This window comes from Sebastes umbrosus, chromosome 18 (genome assembly GCF_015220745.1).
Source record: "Sebastes umbrosus isolate fSebUmb1 chromosome 18, fSebUmb1.pri, whole genome shotgun sequence".
NCBI lineage: Eukaryota > Metazoa > Chordata > Actinopteri > Perciformes > Sebastidae > Sebastes > Sebastes umbrosus.
The window spans coordinates 15,316,759-15,333,236 of NC_051286.1; the positions used below are offsets into that span (position 1 = coordinate 15,316,759).

A 16,478-nucleotide genomic window follows, 5' to 3' on the forward strand; every position below is an offset into this window, starting at 1 on the left:
CGACTTCATTAAGTTTAGGCAACAAAACTACTTAGTTAGGTTTAGGAAAAGATCATGGTTAGGGTTAAAATAACTCCCGAAGTGTTGACTTCTGGGTAAAAGTCCGTTCTTTTTTGACCCACCCGTCCACCCCGACCTCCTCCATACGTGGCGTTTGTCGCTCTTTATACTTCCTGGTTCACGAATACATAAATTGCATACAAATTGATTTTGTGTGATATATATACGAATTACGTTGCATTACTTTTCATAGATATATAGCTACGAACGGTGTATGAGAACAGCCTGCGTTCATCTACAACATTTTATAGACAATATGATTAATCTATTAATTGAAAAACCAACAGCCCTAAATAATTCATGTGAATGATTCAGTACGTGACTCCCAGCTCCATGCTGAGTCATAGCACGAGTGCAGTCACAGATTAGTCACCTAGGTAGAAGTTGTGACAGTACAAAAGGATATCATATTACAGATGTGGACCCGCTCTGAAACTTTAACTGCTTGTTAACAATGCTAATTTAAGTTAAGGCGTGATTTAGAAACTTAGAAGAACAAAAAGAAGAATCAAGATATTTAGTGATGGATCCAAAACTGTGTCTTCTTGGTGTTAGCGCCTGCAAATAAATGCAAAGTATCATGTTGTACGCCGCACGCCTTTCAATCCTGCATGTTTGGCTTGATGTACATCCATTGACGTTATCAATGCGGTATGATAAATTACTATCAATTGTCCCCTATGAAAGGTTAGCAAGGGACCTTAGATGAGTTTGTCAATGAGTGGTCGCCCCTCGGTACGTATTTTGGTAATGAGTAGCCCGCAATATTCTGTATTGGAGTAGATTGTGCTTAATATACTCAATAAGTTTTTTTCTGTTAATGCAAATTTCTCTCCCTGGTGTTTCATCCTTTTGTTTTGTTCTACTGTTTGTCTTATGTTGTTTAGTATACTGTATATGTGTTCATGCCGGGACAGCAATGTAAGAAAGATGGTGTTGTTTAATTTGACAATATGTGTTTGTTGTCTCATGATACGTTCTGTTTTGTTGTTTAAAAATAAAAAACAAAGTGTGAAAATAAAAGATATTTAGGACAAATCTATCTTAGACTTAGTAATTTCAAGGGACAACAACAGTGGGACAGTCATTACAATCTCATGCTGTGCAGTCAAACGTAGGTCACATGACTTGATTTCAAATTCTAGTGTAGCTGAGGTTCAGGCTAAATGAATGAATATAAAATGATATATAAGATGATTTAAAGAAACTACTTTCAGGGAAATACAAGGGGAGAAAGGGATGTTAAAGGGTTGACCAACAACTTAAGACAGTAGGTTGTCCAAATACATTTATTAGAGTTTTTTTACTCCATGTTTTGTGGCAGAATCCAACTTGATGAAACGGAGAATAGAGTGAGTGGACCAGAACAGTAAGAGCTCCTCTCTGCTGCTGTGAGAGACCTGAAGAAACACAACACCATCCTCCTGCAAACCCCCCTCCACCCCCCATCCTCCTCACCCTTCCTCATCCCCAACCCGACCGCAGCTACCGCACCCCCCGCTCGGTCCCCATACCGCAGCCTTCCCCCTCCGAATCCACCAACCCACCCCCCTCCGAGCACCTCCACATCGCACCGAAATCAATGAGATGTGTGTGTGTGTGTGTGTCGGGGAAAAGATCAGTTAAAAGAGCAAAGAATCGAAAAGCAAAAAAAAAAAAAGTGAACATGTAAGTGTTTTAAGACTGAGAGTCTAACTCTAGGAGAGTGTCCGTGGGGTCATAACTGGAGTGTGTGTGTGTGTGTTGGTGTGTAAGTGCGTGTCTGTGGCAGCAGCAGCAGCAGCAGCATCAATAATTAAAGCTAATCTCATTAGGCCTCAGATCCCTTTCAGACGCTTTTAATTAAATGATGAATGGCCTCCCAGCTGCCTGTTAAATAATGCTGCTCATGACATCACAGCGTGTGTGTGCATGCGAGAGGTACAACATAAGGTAGATATCCTGCAAAAAGAAAAGACACACGGAGAGACGTTCAGCAGACAGATAGGTATGCCCTCACATGCCATCTGCTCTCAGATTCAACATTATTAGAAGTTACTGCTGCCCTTTTTTACGCGCCGACGAGAGTGTCTCGAAATTCGCAAGCTGTTCCATCGCACCCGGCCTTGAAACACTTCATATCATCTTCCTAATAAAATCACTCACAATACCATATGTCTGCGAAAGAAGGACGACGGCAGCTTGAGGGAGAGGAGGATGTGCGTAAGTGTGAAAAAGAAAAAGAGGGACGGCGGGCAGGGAGAGCAAAAAAAGGGACAGCGAAGGAGCTCGGGGGTGTGTGAGAAAGATAAAGATAAAGGAAGACAAAGAGAGCAAAATCAGAGAATGAGAGCAACAGGTAAAGCAGAGGACAGGTAAGGGTTGCCAAAGCGCCGCGGGGCTCCAGACAGCGTGGACCTGGCCATGAGAACACCCATAATACCTTGTGTTTCTCATCCCCCCTCTACTCTCTCTTTCCCTCCCTCCTCCCTCTACCGTCCACCTTCCTCCCCCTCCTCCTCCCCTGCTCTCGGGCTGGCTCTGTATCGGATTGCTGACTTCACAATAGGCCCTGAATCATCACTCTAGCCAGAGAGACACAGGGAGAGACGAAGAGGCGGGCAGGCCGGCGGAGAAAGAGAAGGTGGGACAGACAGACAGACAGACAGACAGACAGACAGACAGGAAGAATCAAGGACAGGGAAAATGTGTCTCTCTGGGCATCAACATTGAATAGATCTATTTCAAACACGATCAGATGGTGCTTCCGTATAATCTTAAATACATCGACAAATAAATCTAGCACTAACCGAAAATAAAGAATTTAAATGGTCTCAATGATACAGAAAAGCTCGCAGCATGCTGTTTGTTCTATTACATTAATGTTGTACTGTAGCTTTTAATCCTTATAGCACCCACTGTTCCACCTGTGAGATGCTAGTACTGTGTAGAACTGTCACAGACTGCAAATACTACACGAAAAATGTATCTATGAATACTAATATAGGCTGTGTCCTAAATCCCAAACTATGCACTGCATACTCAATATGTATACTATCGTTCACCATACTTTTGTGTGAATAAACAGTAGTATGCGTCTTTTCGGACGCACAGAACAGTAATTTACGTCGTCACTTCATGAGACCCTCCTTGCCCGGTTGTAACCATGGTAACCCGTGCCAGCCTCACGTGACCAAAACAATGATTTGTGAGAATCAAATTCTGATTATATTATACTATATTACGCCTAACAAAGTAAAGTATTATACTTACACTTAAATTGAAGCGTCGCTGATGTCACAGAGCTGTCCGTCAACGTCTGTTATGAACGTTGGCGTCACTACCGCATTGCATTGTGGGATATTTATGCCGCCGTAGTGTCCAGCATTGCATACTGTAATATTTCACCAGAAATACTATGCAATTTGCATACTATTGGGTTCATACTAAGGTTTAAGACATACTAAAAAATCTCACATACTATCTCAGTGAACTAAATAGCATGTTAGTATGGAATTTGGGACGCAACCCATCATGTATTGATAGATTCGACTCTTGACTTGTCGGTTATTGTGGCCATTTTCAAAGGAATGCTTTGTAAAAGTATTTGTTTTTTAAATTTCATGTTCAAATTCATGTAACAATGAATCAACCATCAACAGCGAATTAGACAATTTTGCAAATCAATTAATCTTTAATTGTTAATTTATCAAGCACAAATTCCACATTTGTTGTTGGTTCCAGCTTCTCAAATGCTGCTTTTCTATGTTTTATGTCATTCAGAAAACTAAATATCTTTGTATTTCTGATGCTCAGACAAAACAGGAATTATGAGTGCATTATCTTGGGCTTTTCTGCAATTCTATAATATAAATTCAACTTCAACTTTATTATTATCTCAAAGAAAAATTGGTTTTCAGCCAGGCTTTAAACACATATGTCACAAGAACACACGAACAGCGATGATCTATAGAAGAAAAAGAGGAAAAAAAATCTAAAATATATGTATATATGTTAAAGGTGCAGTGTGTAGGATCTGGCGGCATCTAGCGGTGAGGTTGCAGATTGCAACCAACTGAAAATTCTCCCATGTGCCACGCATGTAGGGGAGCTACAGTGGCCGACACGTGAACGTGAATGTCCCTATCTAGAGTCAGTGTTTGCTTTGTCCATTCCGATTCTTATTTTTAGGTGATTATACACTAAAGAAGACACACTTATCAATATTATATTCCATTTTTGCCAATAGATCCCCCTAAATGTTACACACTGTTCCTTTAACAAAAGGAGTAATCAATAAATTGAAAGAAGGAATTCATCGATAATGAAAATAATCATTAGCTGCAGCCTTATTGAGTCAGGACAGAGACCCATGCAGGTCACAGCCCATTTGGCCTCGGCGACCCCTCGGCTGCCTCTCTGATTCTACGCTGCAGAGACAGAAATACAATCTCCCAGCAGAGCTGCACAGGAAGTTCTCGCGGCAGGCAGAGCGAGCAGGTTCCTCCGTAACCAAAGCACAATTGTTGCAATTTCATTTCCTTCCCAGCAAAATGAGGAAATACGCTCCTTTTTTTGTAACCAATGACAGATGAGCGTTTGGCCAGAAGACCGGTCCGAATAAAAGGTGGGCTGTGCTATCAACGGTCTATTTATGGAAGTTACCGGGAACCAAAAAATTTGATGTTTTACTACTTCCGACTTAAATTCATATGATTGTTAAAATGTTCAGTAGAGAGAAACGTAACATCTGGCAATAATGCGATTTCCCTTGAAAACTCTTTGAGTAATCAATAAAGTGAGGAATCTTGGCATGAGATTTTGTGCCTTGATTGACTTCCATTAAACAAGCATGGTCACAATATGAGACCGTCTCCACTCAGATGACCTCAGCCGTCCCACACCACAGAGAGTATATGTGTATAACAGAGAAAGAAACACCTACACACACTCATACGCTCACACAGACACACTAAAGCACACATATCATGTGGTTTCCTGTCTGGTGCGTTCCTCTAGAAAGCCCACGCCGGTTGCTCTGGGTTTCTAGATGGATTCTCCAGTCTGTTTGGGGGCTTTGACTCCGTCAGACTGTGATTGGCTCACAGGCCGTCTGTGACCTGCTCACCTCACACCTAGCTGGCTTTCCCTGGCCGGCCAGACTCTCACTCCACTCTTTTATATATGAGTTATAGATTATCTGAACCAAGGCAAGAACTGAATGGTGAGAGACAGATGTTTTGGTTGTTTCAATCGCCGAAAATAAAAGGAAGGTCAAAATAAAGAGGCTGTAGAAGTTCTTTTTCCATTTTTCACATGAAAATAGGCTCCTTTATTGGGCTGTTTCCAAATTCCAAAAGTAATAGTTTGACATATTGGGAAATACACTTGCTCTCTTACTGAAAGTTAGATGAGAAGGTCAAAAGCACTTTCATGTCTGTGTTAGATACAGCCAGCAGCTGGTTAGTTTAGCTTAGCTTAGCATAAAGGCTGGAAGTGAGGGGAAACAGCTAGCCTGGCTCTGTCCAGAGGTACAACACCTGTAAAGTTCATTTATTAACATGTTATATCTCATTTGTTTAATCTGTACAAACTAGAGTTACTGCCTCGTGGTTGTATGCCTCTGCGGACCACCCAAATTGCAGTTTACATCCAAGTCTGTCCAAAATGTAATCACTTCATCATTTTATCCCATTAGAAATTTGTGTGAAATTGTCATAATTAGGATAAAAATGATTGAGTTATGTCAAAATCAGGTTTTATGACCTCTTGACCTTTGACCACCTACATCTAATTAGTTGATCTTTGAGTCCAAGTGGACGTTTGTGCCAAATTTGAAGAAATTAGCTCGAGGCGTTCATGAGATATGTCGTTCACAAGAATGCACCGGACGGACGTACAATACGTACAGACGGACGGACAACTGGAAAACATAATGCCTCCGGAAACAGCTTGCATTAAAACAAAGTCTAAAAACAACAAGTTGTGGTTTTATATGCCTGACACCTTTTGGCTGGGGGTAGTGACTTCATCTATACGCTGTAGAGGTGCTGGTTGGCTGATTTTGCTACCTTTGGACAGAGCTAAGCTAACCAGCTGCTGGCTTAAGCTTTATATTTACCAGACAGATAAAAGAGTGGGATCAAGCGAGATGTAACCTCTATTGAAGCATTCGGTCCCTTCAAACCTCCGTTTGGCTGTCTCTGTTCTCAGAAACAGCTGTTTTGGCCAGACAGCAGAAATTTACTGAACAAAAATAGTTTCATTTCGGCTCCATGGGAAGAAAGCAGCATTGGTTTTACTTATCATTGGCTCCCAGTGTCGCTCATTGCGCCTTGATCAATCATCCCAGATACCGTTCAGAACATATAAACAGTCTTGGGGCGACACACATCGCAGAGTTAAATGATCAAATGGATGTGTATCTCTTCCGTGACACGGGTGAGTGACGGATGTCAAAAACACTTGTAAAAACGCCGTCTATGTGGATTGGCCATCGTTCTCGGCAGGAATGTGAATTTTTCTCAAAATGTTAAACTATTTATTTAACGTATGAACACCAACATCTTAGTTACAGCGTTTTTTTGCACGCTCCATATTTTGCTTCTTTTGTTAACTCGTCTGCTTCTGTTTGACTTCGTTTCCTCCTTTGCAATAGTTCCCAACCCCAATGCACTCAAGAATAATGGCTTTTATTTCACGACGATATTGTCTTACATATTTTCTTCCCTCCGTACATCTCAGACTGACCGGCAGCCTCTCTCAGCTGTCAACTAAACATAAATCTTACAAGAATCACTGTACACCGAGCTGAAATTGAAGTGCACCTTGGTGCCACAACTAGGATGCCAGCCTACTAGAGGGATGCCAGGGGGGTAGCTGTTACACTCCGCGCTCCTGTGATCCGTCCACATGCCTTGTCGCCGGGCAGACTTTGAAACGACTGTCTATGACGCCAATGCAATCTTGGCAATCGGGGTTGGGCCGTGCTCGCATTTAGCTACTGCTGCTGCATGTAAGTTTGTGTGAATGTGTCTGTATGGGGTTGTAGGGGTGAAAGAGGGGTGCAACCTGACCCCTTTCCTCCTCTAACTTGGTCTCTCCGTCTTTCTGTCTCACACACACACACACACACACACACACACACACACAGACTGGGACAGCTGCCATACTCGGGGCCTCTCCCAGCGCACCAGAGGAAAAGGCTACGGCTAAAAGAACCTTTTTTCCCCTCTTTTTTCATCCTTTTTTCCTCCTCCATCTCTCTTACTTTTTTCTTCTGGTGGCCATACATTTAAATCCTGCAAGGCTCCCCGGGGTCAACAAACGCACCCCCCCGTCTCCCACTGCTTCCTCTACTAGCCAACGGACTGGAGACTTCAATCAGGACTCTGTCGGATCAAGAGCCAGTGAGGGACTGTGTGTGGAGTTTGTGTGTGTATATACCAGGACTCACGCTGGGTCTATCTTTTCTAAGTATCTGCTTAATGCTTACACAAATTCATACTTAGGATTTAACTAAATTCATAATAAAAAACAGGCACCATCTCTTCATTGTTATGTCACAAAAAAGCAACAACAACAAAAGCAGTTATCACCTTTTTTTTCTCCAAAGCTAAACAAGTAAGTGACAACAGGTGGAGCGAGACACTTAAACAAGCTAAAAGTAGCATTACGGGGATAACCACCGCCTCAGGCTCCTTCCAGCGCTCCCCGAGGACCCCAGACGGCAGGCTGGCCCTCGGCAGGCAGGCGGCCAGAGAGGACGCCTGACCATAACCCAGATGACGTGCGATGGATGTGGTGGGAAAAGGGCGGGGTGGAGGAAGTAAGGGACGGGGAGGAGGAGGGGGGGACTTTAAAAGGGTCGAGGGGAGGGATGGAGGTATCAGGTATCAACAGACAACTCCCCGAAACTTTGTGTGTGAGGTCTGCGCTGTTTTCTCAGTCACCCGAGACACGCCTATTTCAATGAAGCAGTGCGGGGAAAAATAATTAGCCACTTTCAGCTTAAATATTAAACAAGAGGAAAGCATTGCAATTATAGAATCAATTTACAAATTAAAACCTACATTTTTTTAAATCAAGTATAATTGACTTTGTGAAAGCTGTCATTTGTACTTAGAACTAGAGGTTCAGTTGTAATCAAAGTGAGACAATGAGCACAAAACCGCAAAGACAATTTCAGCTGAAGAGTAACTTGTAAACAGAGCAGGAAGACACATCTACTGTGTGCAATACTGATATTGATATATGTTGGGAATATCATCTCGGATTTGGTTAAGCTGCATAACTATAGAGTTGAAGTAATGAGTTGATCAATTGTGATCATTTTGATCTCCTATGATATTAAATTAAATATCCTTGGGTGTTGGAGTATTGGTGGGACTAAACAAGACATCTGTTTTGGGAAAACGTGATTGGCATTTTGCTCTATTTTCTGACATTTTATGGGCCGAATGATTGAACCGATGGATGACTGAACATTATAGAATGCTCCAGTGATGACGTATTTTTGTAGGCCAACCAGGAAGTTAGCATCGTCCTGGTTCCCTCGAAAAAAGCCAATGGGATTTTTCCATTGGCTTTTGGATTATTGCAGAAAATAAGCTCTGTGGCAAACACACGTTTATGATACTTACACGTTTTGTTCAGCAAAATAATCTTCACAAATTAACACCACTTGTACGATTTTTGAATGCAATCGCCAGAAGTAAAAAGCTAACGTTACTACACCACGGCCGCATGGACGCGAGTATACACAACGAGGCTGTAAAGGCAGATGAGTCGACGTGATGATGTTTTGTAGTCTCTTTAGCCACTTGTTGGCAACCGCCTTTTTTAAGACGCATAAAAGCTTCAAATTTTTTTTTTTTTTTCGTCGGATATTTACTGACGGATTTTATATCGTAGAACAAAACGTTAAAATCTCTTCAGCTTGTGTTAACCACAGACCTTATTGCAGGCATATAACTAAAAACCTATTAAAAAAAAAACCCATTGACTACAAGACGAGGAAACCGGAAGGGCTAAAATGCTAACTCATTTCCGGGTTCCAGGACTCATTCCTGCAACACTATAACCTTTTAATCGTAGGACTTTGCTGGGCTGTTGTTTTAGCTGCATTCATTTTAGCTAAGTGCCTAATAAGCTCAACGTACGTCGTACACTGTATACCTAAAATACTGATTCAAAAATAGATACAAAATAACAAAACTATTTTGATTCAGCTTCATGATTGAAGCAACTTGAATACTTTCTAGCGAAAAAAGTAAAGAGCAACCATTTGCAGCTCTGTAAGCCTATAGCTCTGTGTGGTATGATTAAAATCTCTGTCCTTGCTCTGAGCTCTCATTTCCAACCTGAACAATTAATCAATGTCTTTGAGCCGCAGCTCAAATTCACATTATAAATGATATCAGTGCCCTATTTAAAGCAGGTGAAGTAATTGTGGAATATGGACATCAATATTTGATATTTGGATGGCAGCAAGACAAGATGGATGCTCTTCTCGTCCTCTTTCTTTCTTCGTCTTTTTTTCTGTGTGTTTTTGTTGTGTGCTGTACTGATAGTACTCCGCCGGGGTCAGCCCCGTAATCCAAACCCAGGGCGAGTCTGACAGAGCAACACAAAAAAGTGGGGGGAAAAACAACATACTTCATGCGCCTCTGTCCCACTTCGCGCTATTATTACTGTCGAGGCTGGCAGGTCAGAGGGAGAGTGAGGGAGAGAGAACCAAGCTTGATGGAGGAGGAGGAGGAGGAGATGAAATTACACCTGTTCTGGTGGCTGACTAACGACTTTGAAATGCGAGCGGACCTCGCTCGCCGCCAAAATCATTTTCCCAACAATACGGCCTGATCTTTAAACAAGCAGAACTGGGACGCGGCGCTGACGGGACGCAGAGACTGCCTGCTGTGCTGAGACACTAACAAACCCTCAGGCTCAGTGGGGTGTTTGTGTGTGTCTGCGTGTGTGTTTGAGCTCTTAAAGATATGGTGGAGATAAAAAAAAGACCTATTTTTTCAATTAAGTTAATCAGTCTGTGGATTCAGTTCACACACACACACAAAGATCCTAAACTGATGTCTCCATCCAGCATTGTCTCTAAGTCTCATTCACTCTGACTGCTGCCATATGGTTACTGTACACTCACTGAACCACATCTGCTGTGTGTTATCTCACACACACACACACACACATCCCTCCAATGCACCCATACCTCAGACTTGTGTGACCGATACAAGGTATACACTCACCCACTCACACACACACACACACACACACACACACACATACACGCATACAGTAGCGTTTTAACTCACCATCTGTTCGTTGAGGTCCTGTGAGGCCTCCATGGCTTCTTGGGTTGTGATCCGCCACACACTTGAGGGGCAACAAATGAGAAAATTAAATGTGGGTCAATGGATATAAAATGAAAAAAGTCACCTTTTTTCTATTTCCGTATCACCTGGGCTAACTTTGTTTTCCAGGAATGGTGCTTGAACTGGGGTTTGATTGCCAAATTTAATCACTCACACTCATGAAACCACGCACCATACTGTATTCATTTCTTCTTTTTTTCACGTCTATGTGCATCTGCCGGTCAGACCTTCTGTCAGTGTGTTTATGTGTGAGCAACAGGAGCCTGAAGGAGGGAAGCGGCAGCGGTAACTTCGGCATATCATCTTCAGCCGAGGGTGAAGTGGAGAGATAATTGCAGAAGTAAATATCAACAATGAAAATGGAGAAGTGTAAATGATACGGCTGCTTGGCTGGCTCTGGACCACAGTCACAGTGGTTGGCGAGCACGAAAAGACAGCGAGTGACCCTATTAATACTAGACAGGAGACAGGTTGGCGAAGCGACGGAGAGGCCGAGGCGATTGTCTACAACTTGAGTGAGATTAGATGTTGCGATAAGGAAAAAGACAGATATTACATTCTGCCCTTTTTTTGCCACTGTCACGCAGAGGGTGACGCTGCAAATAAAAGGCCAGCTGAAAGAATGGAAAACAATGGCTTCATCCCAACAGAGCGGCACAAAATGGCTCCTCTCTCTCTCTGTCTTATATTGTTCAAAAGTTTGACAGTTGAACAAAGGAGTAGGCAGCAAAGACACGCACTCACATGCAAACACAAAAGTCCTTCCCTGTCATTAGATCTGTGGTTCCCAGCAAGTGTGCTAAGGAGTGCCACTGGACCAGTTCCAGCTCATTTTCCCCATGAAAATGTTTTGATGCATTTGCTCTATTTCACCTCAGCTTAAGTAAATGAATATTTCCTGCACCTGCACTTTGAGCCAGTGTCAAGAGCAAGCTGCAAATGTCCTTTCTGCACAGTGTAACCAAGGCTTTGAGTCATACGGTGTGTCGCACAGTAGTTCGTGAAAGAGTCACAAAATTGAATGTATTGATTTGTGTACATAGACACAAATTTCACATTTTTTTATGATGGTCAGCACGAAATCCAAACGTATATAATCGTCGTAATTGTGAACCGGGTGGGTGGATTCAATAAACACAGGACTTACGCCCAGGAGACGGGTATTCGTGTCCCGTAAGTCAAAGTTGATTTATTTGCCACGTAACTTCCCTATTTAAGTAAGAGCACTTCCAGAGTTATTTTAACCCAAACCAGGATCTTTTTCTAAACCTAACTAAGTCGTTTTTGGCACGGAACTCCCGTACTTAAGTTACGGCACTTCCGGTGTTATTTTAACCGAAACAATGATCTTTTCCTGAACCTAAATAAGTAGTTTGTTGCCTAAGCCTAACCAAATCAATCTATTTCTAAACCTAAGAAGTCTTATTTTGAAAAGACTGGAGCAAAAATGTACACGTGCATCATGTGTTGTTGAAAGTGTCATGAAAAAAAAGAGAAATTTGTGTCTATGTACACGAATCAAATAGATTAAATTTCATGACTATTTCACGAACTGCCGTGAGACTGTGTTGCATGTTAGCAGCTTCATGGACAAGGGTACATCAGAATTTATGCATGGACACATAAGACTGTTTACTCTTCTACAAAGGCTGGTCAATATATCCGAAATGCCAATTTAATCTAAAATGTGTCCCAAAATGACAAGTAAGAACATTAAATTAGAGTAATATAATACTTTTTTCAGTTTGTTCAGTGTGTGTGTGTGTGTGTGTGTGTGCGTGCAAGCTCGTGCCCTGTGGACTTTTCTGGCTCGATCCTTTAAACTAACTGGCATCCTTTTAATTTTTCATAGCGTTCAGCTCCTCCTCAGCCTGAAACCGAAGACAATAATGCGTCTCTCAGGTGAATTGATTTGTGCCCAAGCCTCCCTCCCTCCCTCCCTCGCCTCCACCCTCCCTTCCTCTCTGTCTCCCTCTCTCTCTCTCTCTCTCTCTCTCTCTCTCTCTCACCTTTGTGGAGGACAGAATCAGCCTTCTATCTCTTTGCTTTTCACTCTCCCCTTCATGATTTATTCTCCTTTAGTGAGGACATAAACCCACTTTAAAGGTCCCATATCGTGCTCATTTTCAGGTTCATACTTATATTTTGTGTTTCTACTAGAACATGTTTACATGCTGTAATGTTAAAAAAAACTTTATTTTCCTCATACTGTCAGCCTGAATATGCCTGTATTTACCCTCTGTCTGAAACGCTCCGTTTTAGCTCATTTTGACGGAATTGCAACAGAACTGCGTTGCTAGGCAACAGCTTGGGTCCATGTGTACTTCCTGTCAGCTGATGACATTCACATACACTGCAACCAGGAAAAAACTGGGACACATTTAGAATGTTTAAGTTTGAAATGATGTCAAGGGTCTAAATATTGTATATTCGTGACATCACGAATAGGCAGAAATCCTGACAGCTTGTTTCAAATGCAGAGTTTCTGAATACGGGCTGTGTGTATTTCCCTGTGGATTGAGTGTTTCGATACTTTCACAGTATTTATATAGGACTTAAGCCTGCTTTATAATAAAAAAAAACATGAAAATCTCACTTTTTTATAATATGGAACCTTTAAAGTCCAGATTACCAATCATTTAATGATTAGAGCACTTTTGGGGCTATAAAGTGATGCATTCATAACATATTGGACACTCATAGTGAGTATTAAAGTTTGGTAGCTTAGAATAAGTCCATAATATAAATATATATGTTGCTTTTTAAATATATTTAACTGCTTGTGACTAGATGGTTTGCACAACTCTGAGGCTATATGTGTTATGTCTGCCTCACATAGGCCCCTAGAAGCAGTAGTTACCTGACACTGCAGCAGGGAATCAATAATGCCTGCCATTTCCTTCAGAGTCCCAGCAGAGAGAATTAGATTTCTCACTGTGGCTATTGACAGCGACATAGGAAACACACATATGGAGACGGAGGAGGATTAGAAAGTGGACTACACGGCTACACACTGCGGTAATTTCACGCTATTAAAGCCGAAGAGAGGAGAAATGTTGAACAAAACCGCAGACTGCTGCCGGCTGGAGATGGTTGTACTGAAAAGTCACATATTCAATTCAAACTTTTATTGACCGAGCAAATTGTTTTTTACGCACAGATGGATTTTCTTTTTCTTTGGCTACACCTTTTTTTTAATAGCCAGTTAAGAAATTGTCTTTATTCTAGACACGATTCTCTTATTCTCTTATATCTTTAACTCTGATGTTATAAATATTCCACACAGTATTGAGGATACACACATTATCATTTATTCGTGTGAATAATCATTTAAAAAATGTCTTATGTGGGCCGTATATATATATTTTGTTTTTACCAAAACTAGTATATATATTATATTTTTTCAACACAAAGTCGAATAAAAAATGAGGGAAATGACCTTGTAAAGGTGTGAAGATTTTTCCTAATTAGTGGCACATATATTATATATATTATTATTATTATATATTATATATTATAAATTATATATTTTTCAAGACAAAGTCAAATAAAAAATGAGGGAAATTACCTTTTAAAGGTGTGAAGGTGTTTCCTAATTAGTGGCACATATCTTATATATATTATTATTATTATATATTATATAAAATATATATTGTTTTTATTAAATGGGATTTTGCGCCCCTCTAAACCTCATGACCAAATTCTACGGAACTGTTTCTGAGTCTTACATTTAACTAATTAAAAGACAGATAATTACACTGAAACGTTAATTGAAAAAAAAGTATAAAATATTAAATAAAAAAAGGGCAGAAATTTACTGGAACAAAACTATCCCATCATAAACTGATATTTTTTTTCCAATATATTATATTGTTTTATATTATTATATATTAAACGTTTTTTTTTACAAATATTTTAATATATTTTATAGGACAGAAAATGTTATATTTGTAATATATTTGTTATATTTGTAATGCAAAACCGCCTATTTCAAATTAAGTGCAGTTTCCGGAATGAGCCTTATTCTAAATACCCAAACTGTTATTTAATATAAATAAAAAAAAAAAAAAAAAAAAAGGTCAGGACAATGATTTATTTCCAGCCTCTGTGTGTACAGGACTTTTATCATCTCCCCAAATCTCCACCAACCAAATCCCGTCCATCCGTCTCTCTTGCGCATTAATGCGCATTGGTTAAGTATGAGTCCTTAATGTGAAATCTAATCTGTATGGATTACGTCGCAGTAGACCTATCAGTAACGTTGTCATGTTGTTAGAGGCAGGCCAATAGCCAGAGGCCATTCAAGCCCTGAGAGCCAGTCAGTGGTATAAGATTCCCATTTCCTACATATCAAATATAAACACAAACTCCACGTGGGATGAGAGGAGAGATGGGGAGAAAAGTCGTGGACAGCATCCCACCGAGGACACACTAAATCCCTTCATCTGTGATGCCATCTGGATGAAAAGATGTACAGAAACCCACATTGACTTGCAGTCAAATCATCAAATAACCACCAGAATAAAGCTCATTTTTATTTTTTTTTATCAAATCATTTAAAAAAAACAAAAAAAACAAAAGAAAAGCTTCATATCGCACCAGTTTTTACAGGGATGAGAAAGATGAAAAGATGTAGAAACCACATTGACTTGCAGTCAAATCATCAAATAACCACCAGAATAAAGCTCTTTTTATTTATTTTTTATCAAATAATTAAAAAACAAACAAAAGAAAAGCTTCATATCGCACCAGTTTTTTTTACAGGGATGAGGCCTTTATTAATTTAATTCAAGTTAATTTACTGTTAAATGATGTGCCAATCTATAAAAGGGTAAAAGCTTTAGGGTGATCAAATGAATTTAAGTTTGTTTAACGTGCCGAGGTCTCGAGGATGAGATGAAGTTTGGACTCATCACCAAACTGAGTCATGTGAAAATTGGACACCAAATTAAATATTAGGATAAAATCATCTCTTTTGACAAACTTAAGGTATATTAATGTGTGCGTAATTACTTTGGAACAACAAATTTACCAAATAGATTCATTGTCATTATTGTAAAAAAAAAAAAAAAATGAAATTAAACTACATCATTCGTTTTTGGTGGATGAATCTTTTTTAAATAAATCACAATTTTAATTTATTCTTTAATGCTTCTTCTATTATTTAAGATTTAATTAAAATAATAAAACTGAATTACATTTTTTGATCTGAGCTGTACCAGTGTTTGTTTGTTTGTTGTTGTTGTTTTTTTTTATTCTTATTGTGTTTGTGAAAATAAGAAAACCCAATAAACATATTGTAAAAAAAATAAATAAATAAATAAAACTGAATCAAAGTCAATAACTGTGGCAACTTATCGAATTAAGAGTGCAGCCACCTAAAACTGTCACTGACCTGATGTTTTATCAGAGTAAAACCACAGACCTGGAACTGTCTGAGAATAAAAGAAACAAAGTCAACATACCTGTGTTGAAATTACTTTTGTCCAAGCAAGAAATCAGCTCCCAGATTTCTTCCTTCACTTCTTAGAAACGCTCATAATAATCAAACGCAGAGTGGTCGCTGCACAGCTCTCCCTGCTGTTTGCAGGCTGTCACTGACTGACTGGATCAAAACACTTCAGCCACTGCTGGCCATTACGCGCAGGCAGGGAGTCCCAAAAAAACAAGCCAAGAGGAGTTTAATCAGACTCGATTAAACACATTTTACAAACTCAAACCGGAGTCCTGGGTCTCGGCTTCGGTGAAACACCATTATTTTCTCTCTCCGAGTCCAAGTTTGAGCAGCAGGCTGTTCAGAGGCATTAGGCTCAACTTCATTATTGAGAACCCCGTGCGGCTGCGCATGCGCTCAGCTGCCATGCGGACACTATTGGGCAACTATCCAAAAGGACTAATGGGGTTCAGAGGAGAGGAGCAGGGGGGGGATACCAAAATGACATTCTTATTAATAGTTTGGCCCAAATGACGTGCTCACAGTTTTATTTATCCCATCTAAAAGGAAAAACAACATGCACCCACTGACCAGCCTGCACCTATCTATCTATCTATCTA

General features: G+C 40.3%; 1 protein-coding gene across 7 annotated transcripts in view; it reads right to left on the minus strand.

The window, feature by feature from the left end:
• The window catches only part of eya4 (EYA transcriptional coactivator and phosphatase 4), a 53,551-nt gene extending 37,287 nt beyond the window's left edge, over nt 1–16,264 (minus strand). For 6 of the 7 annotated variants that reach the window (XM_037751647.1, XM_037751645.1, XM_037751642.1 and 3 more), the window contains exons 1-2: nt 15,890–16,263; nt 10,365–10,425 (exon numbers count right to left, since the gene is read on the minus strand). In XM_037751647.1, the coding sequence (XP_037607575.1) occupies nt 10,365–10,397 (33 nt within the window). In that variant the 5' untranslated portion in view covers nt 10,398–10,425; nt 15,890–16,263. Of the gene's footprint in view, nt 1–10,364; nt 10,426–15,889 lie in introns of all 7 variants that reach the window. The other variant, XM_037751648.1, reaches the window with a different exon arrangement.
• Nucleotides 16,265–16,478: the final 214 nt, after the last annotated feature.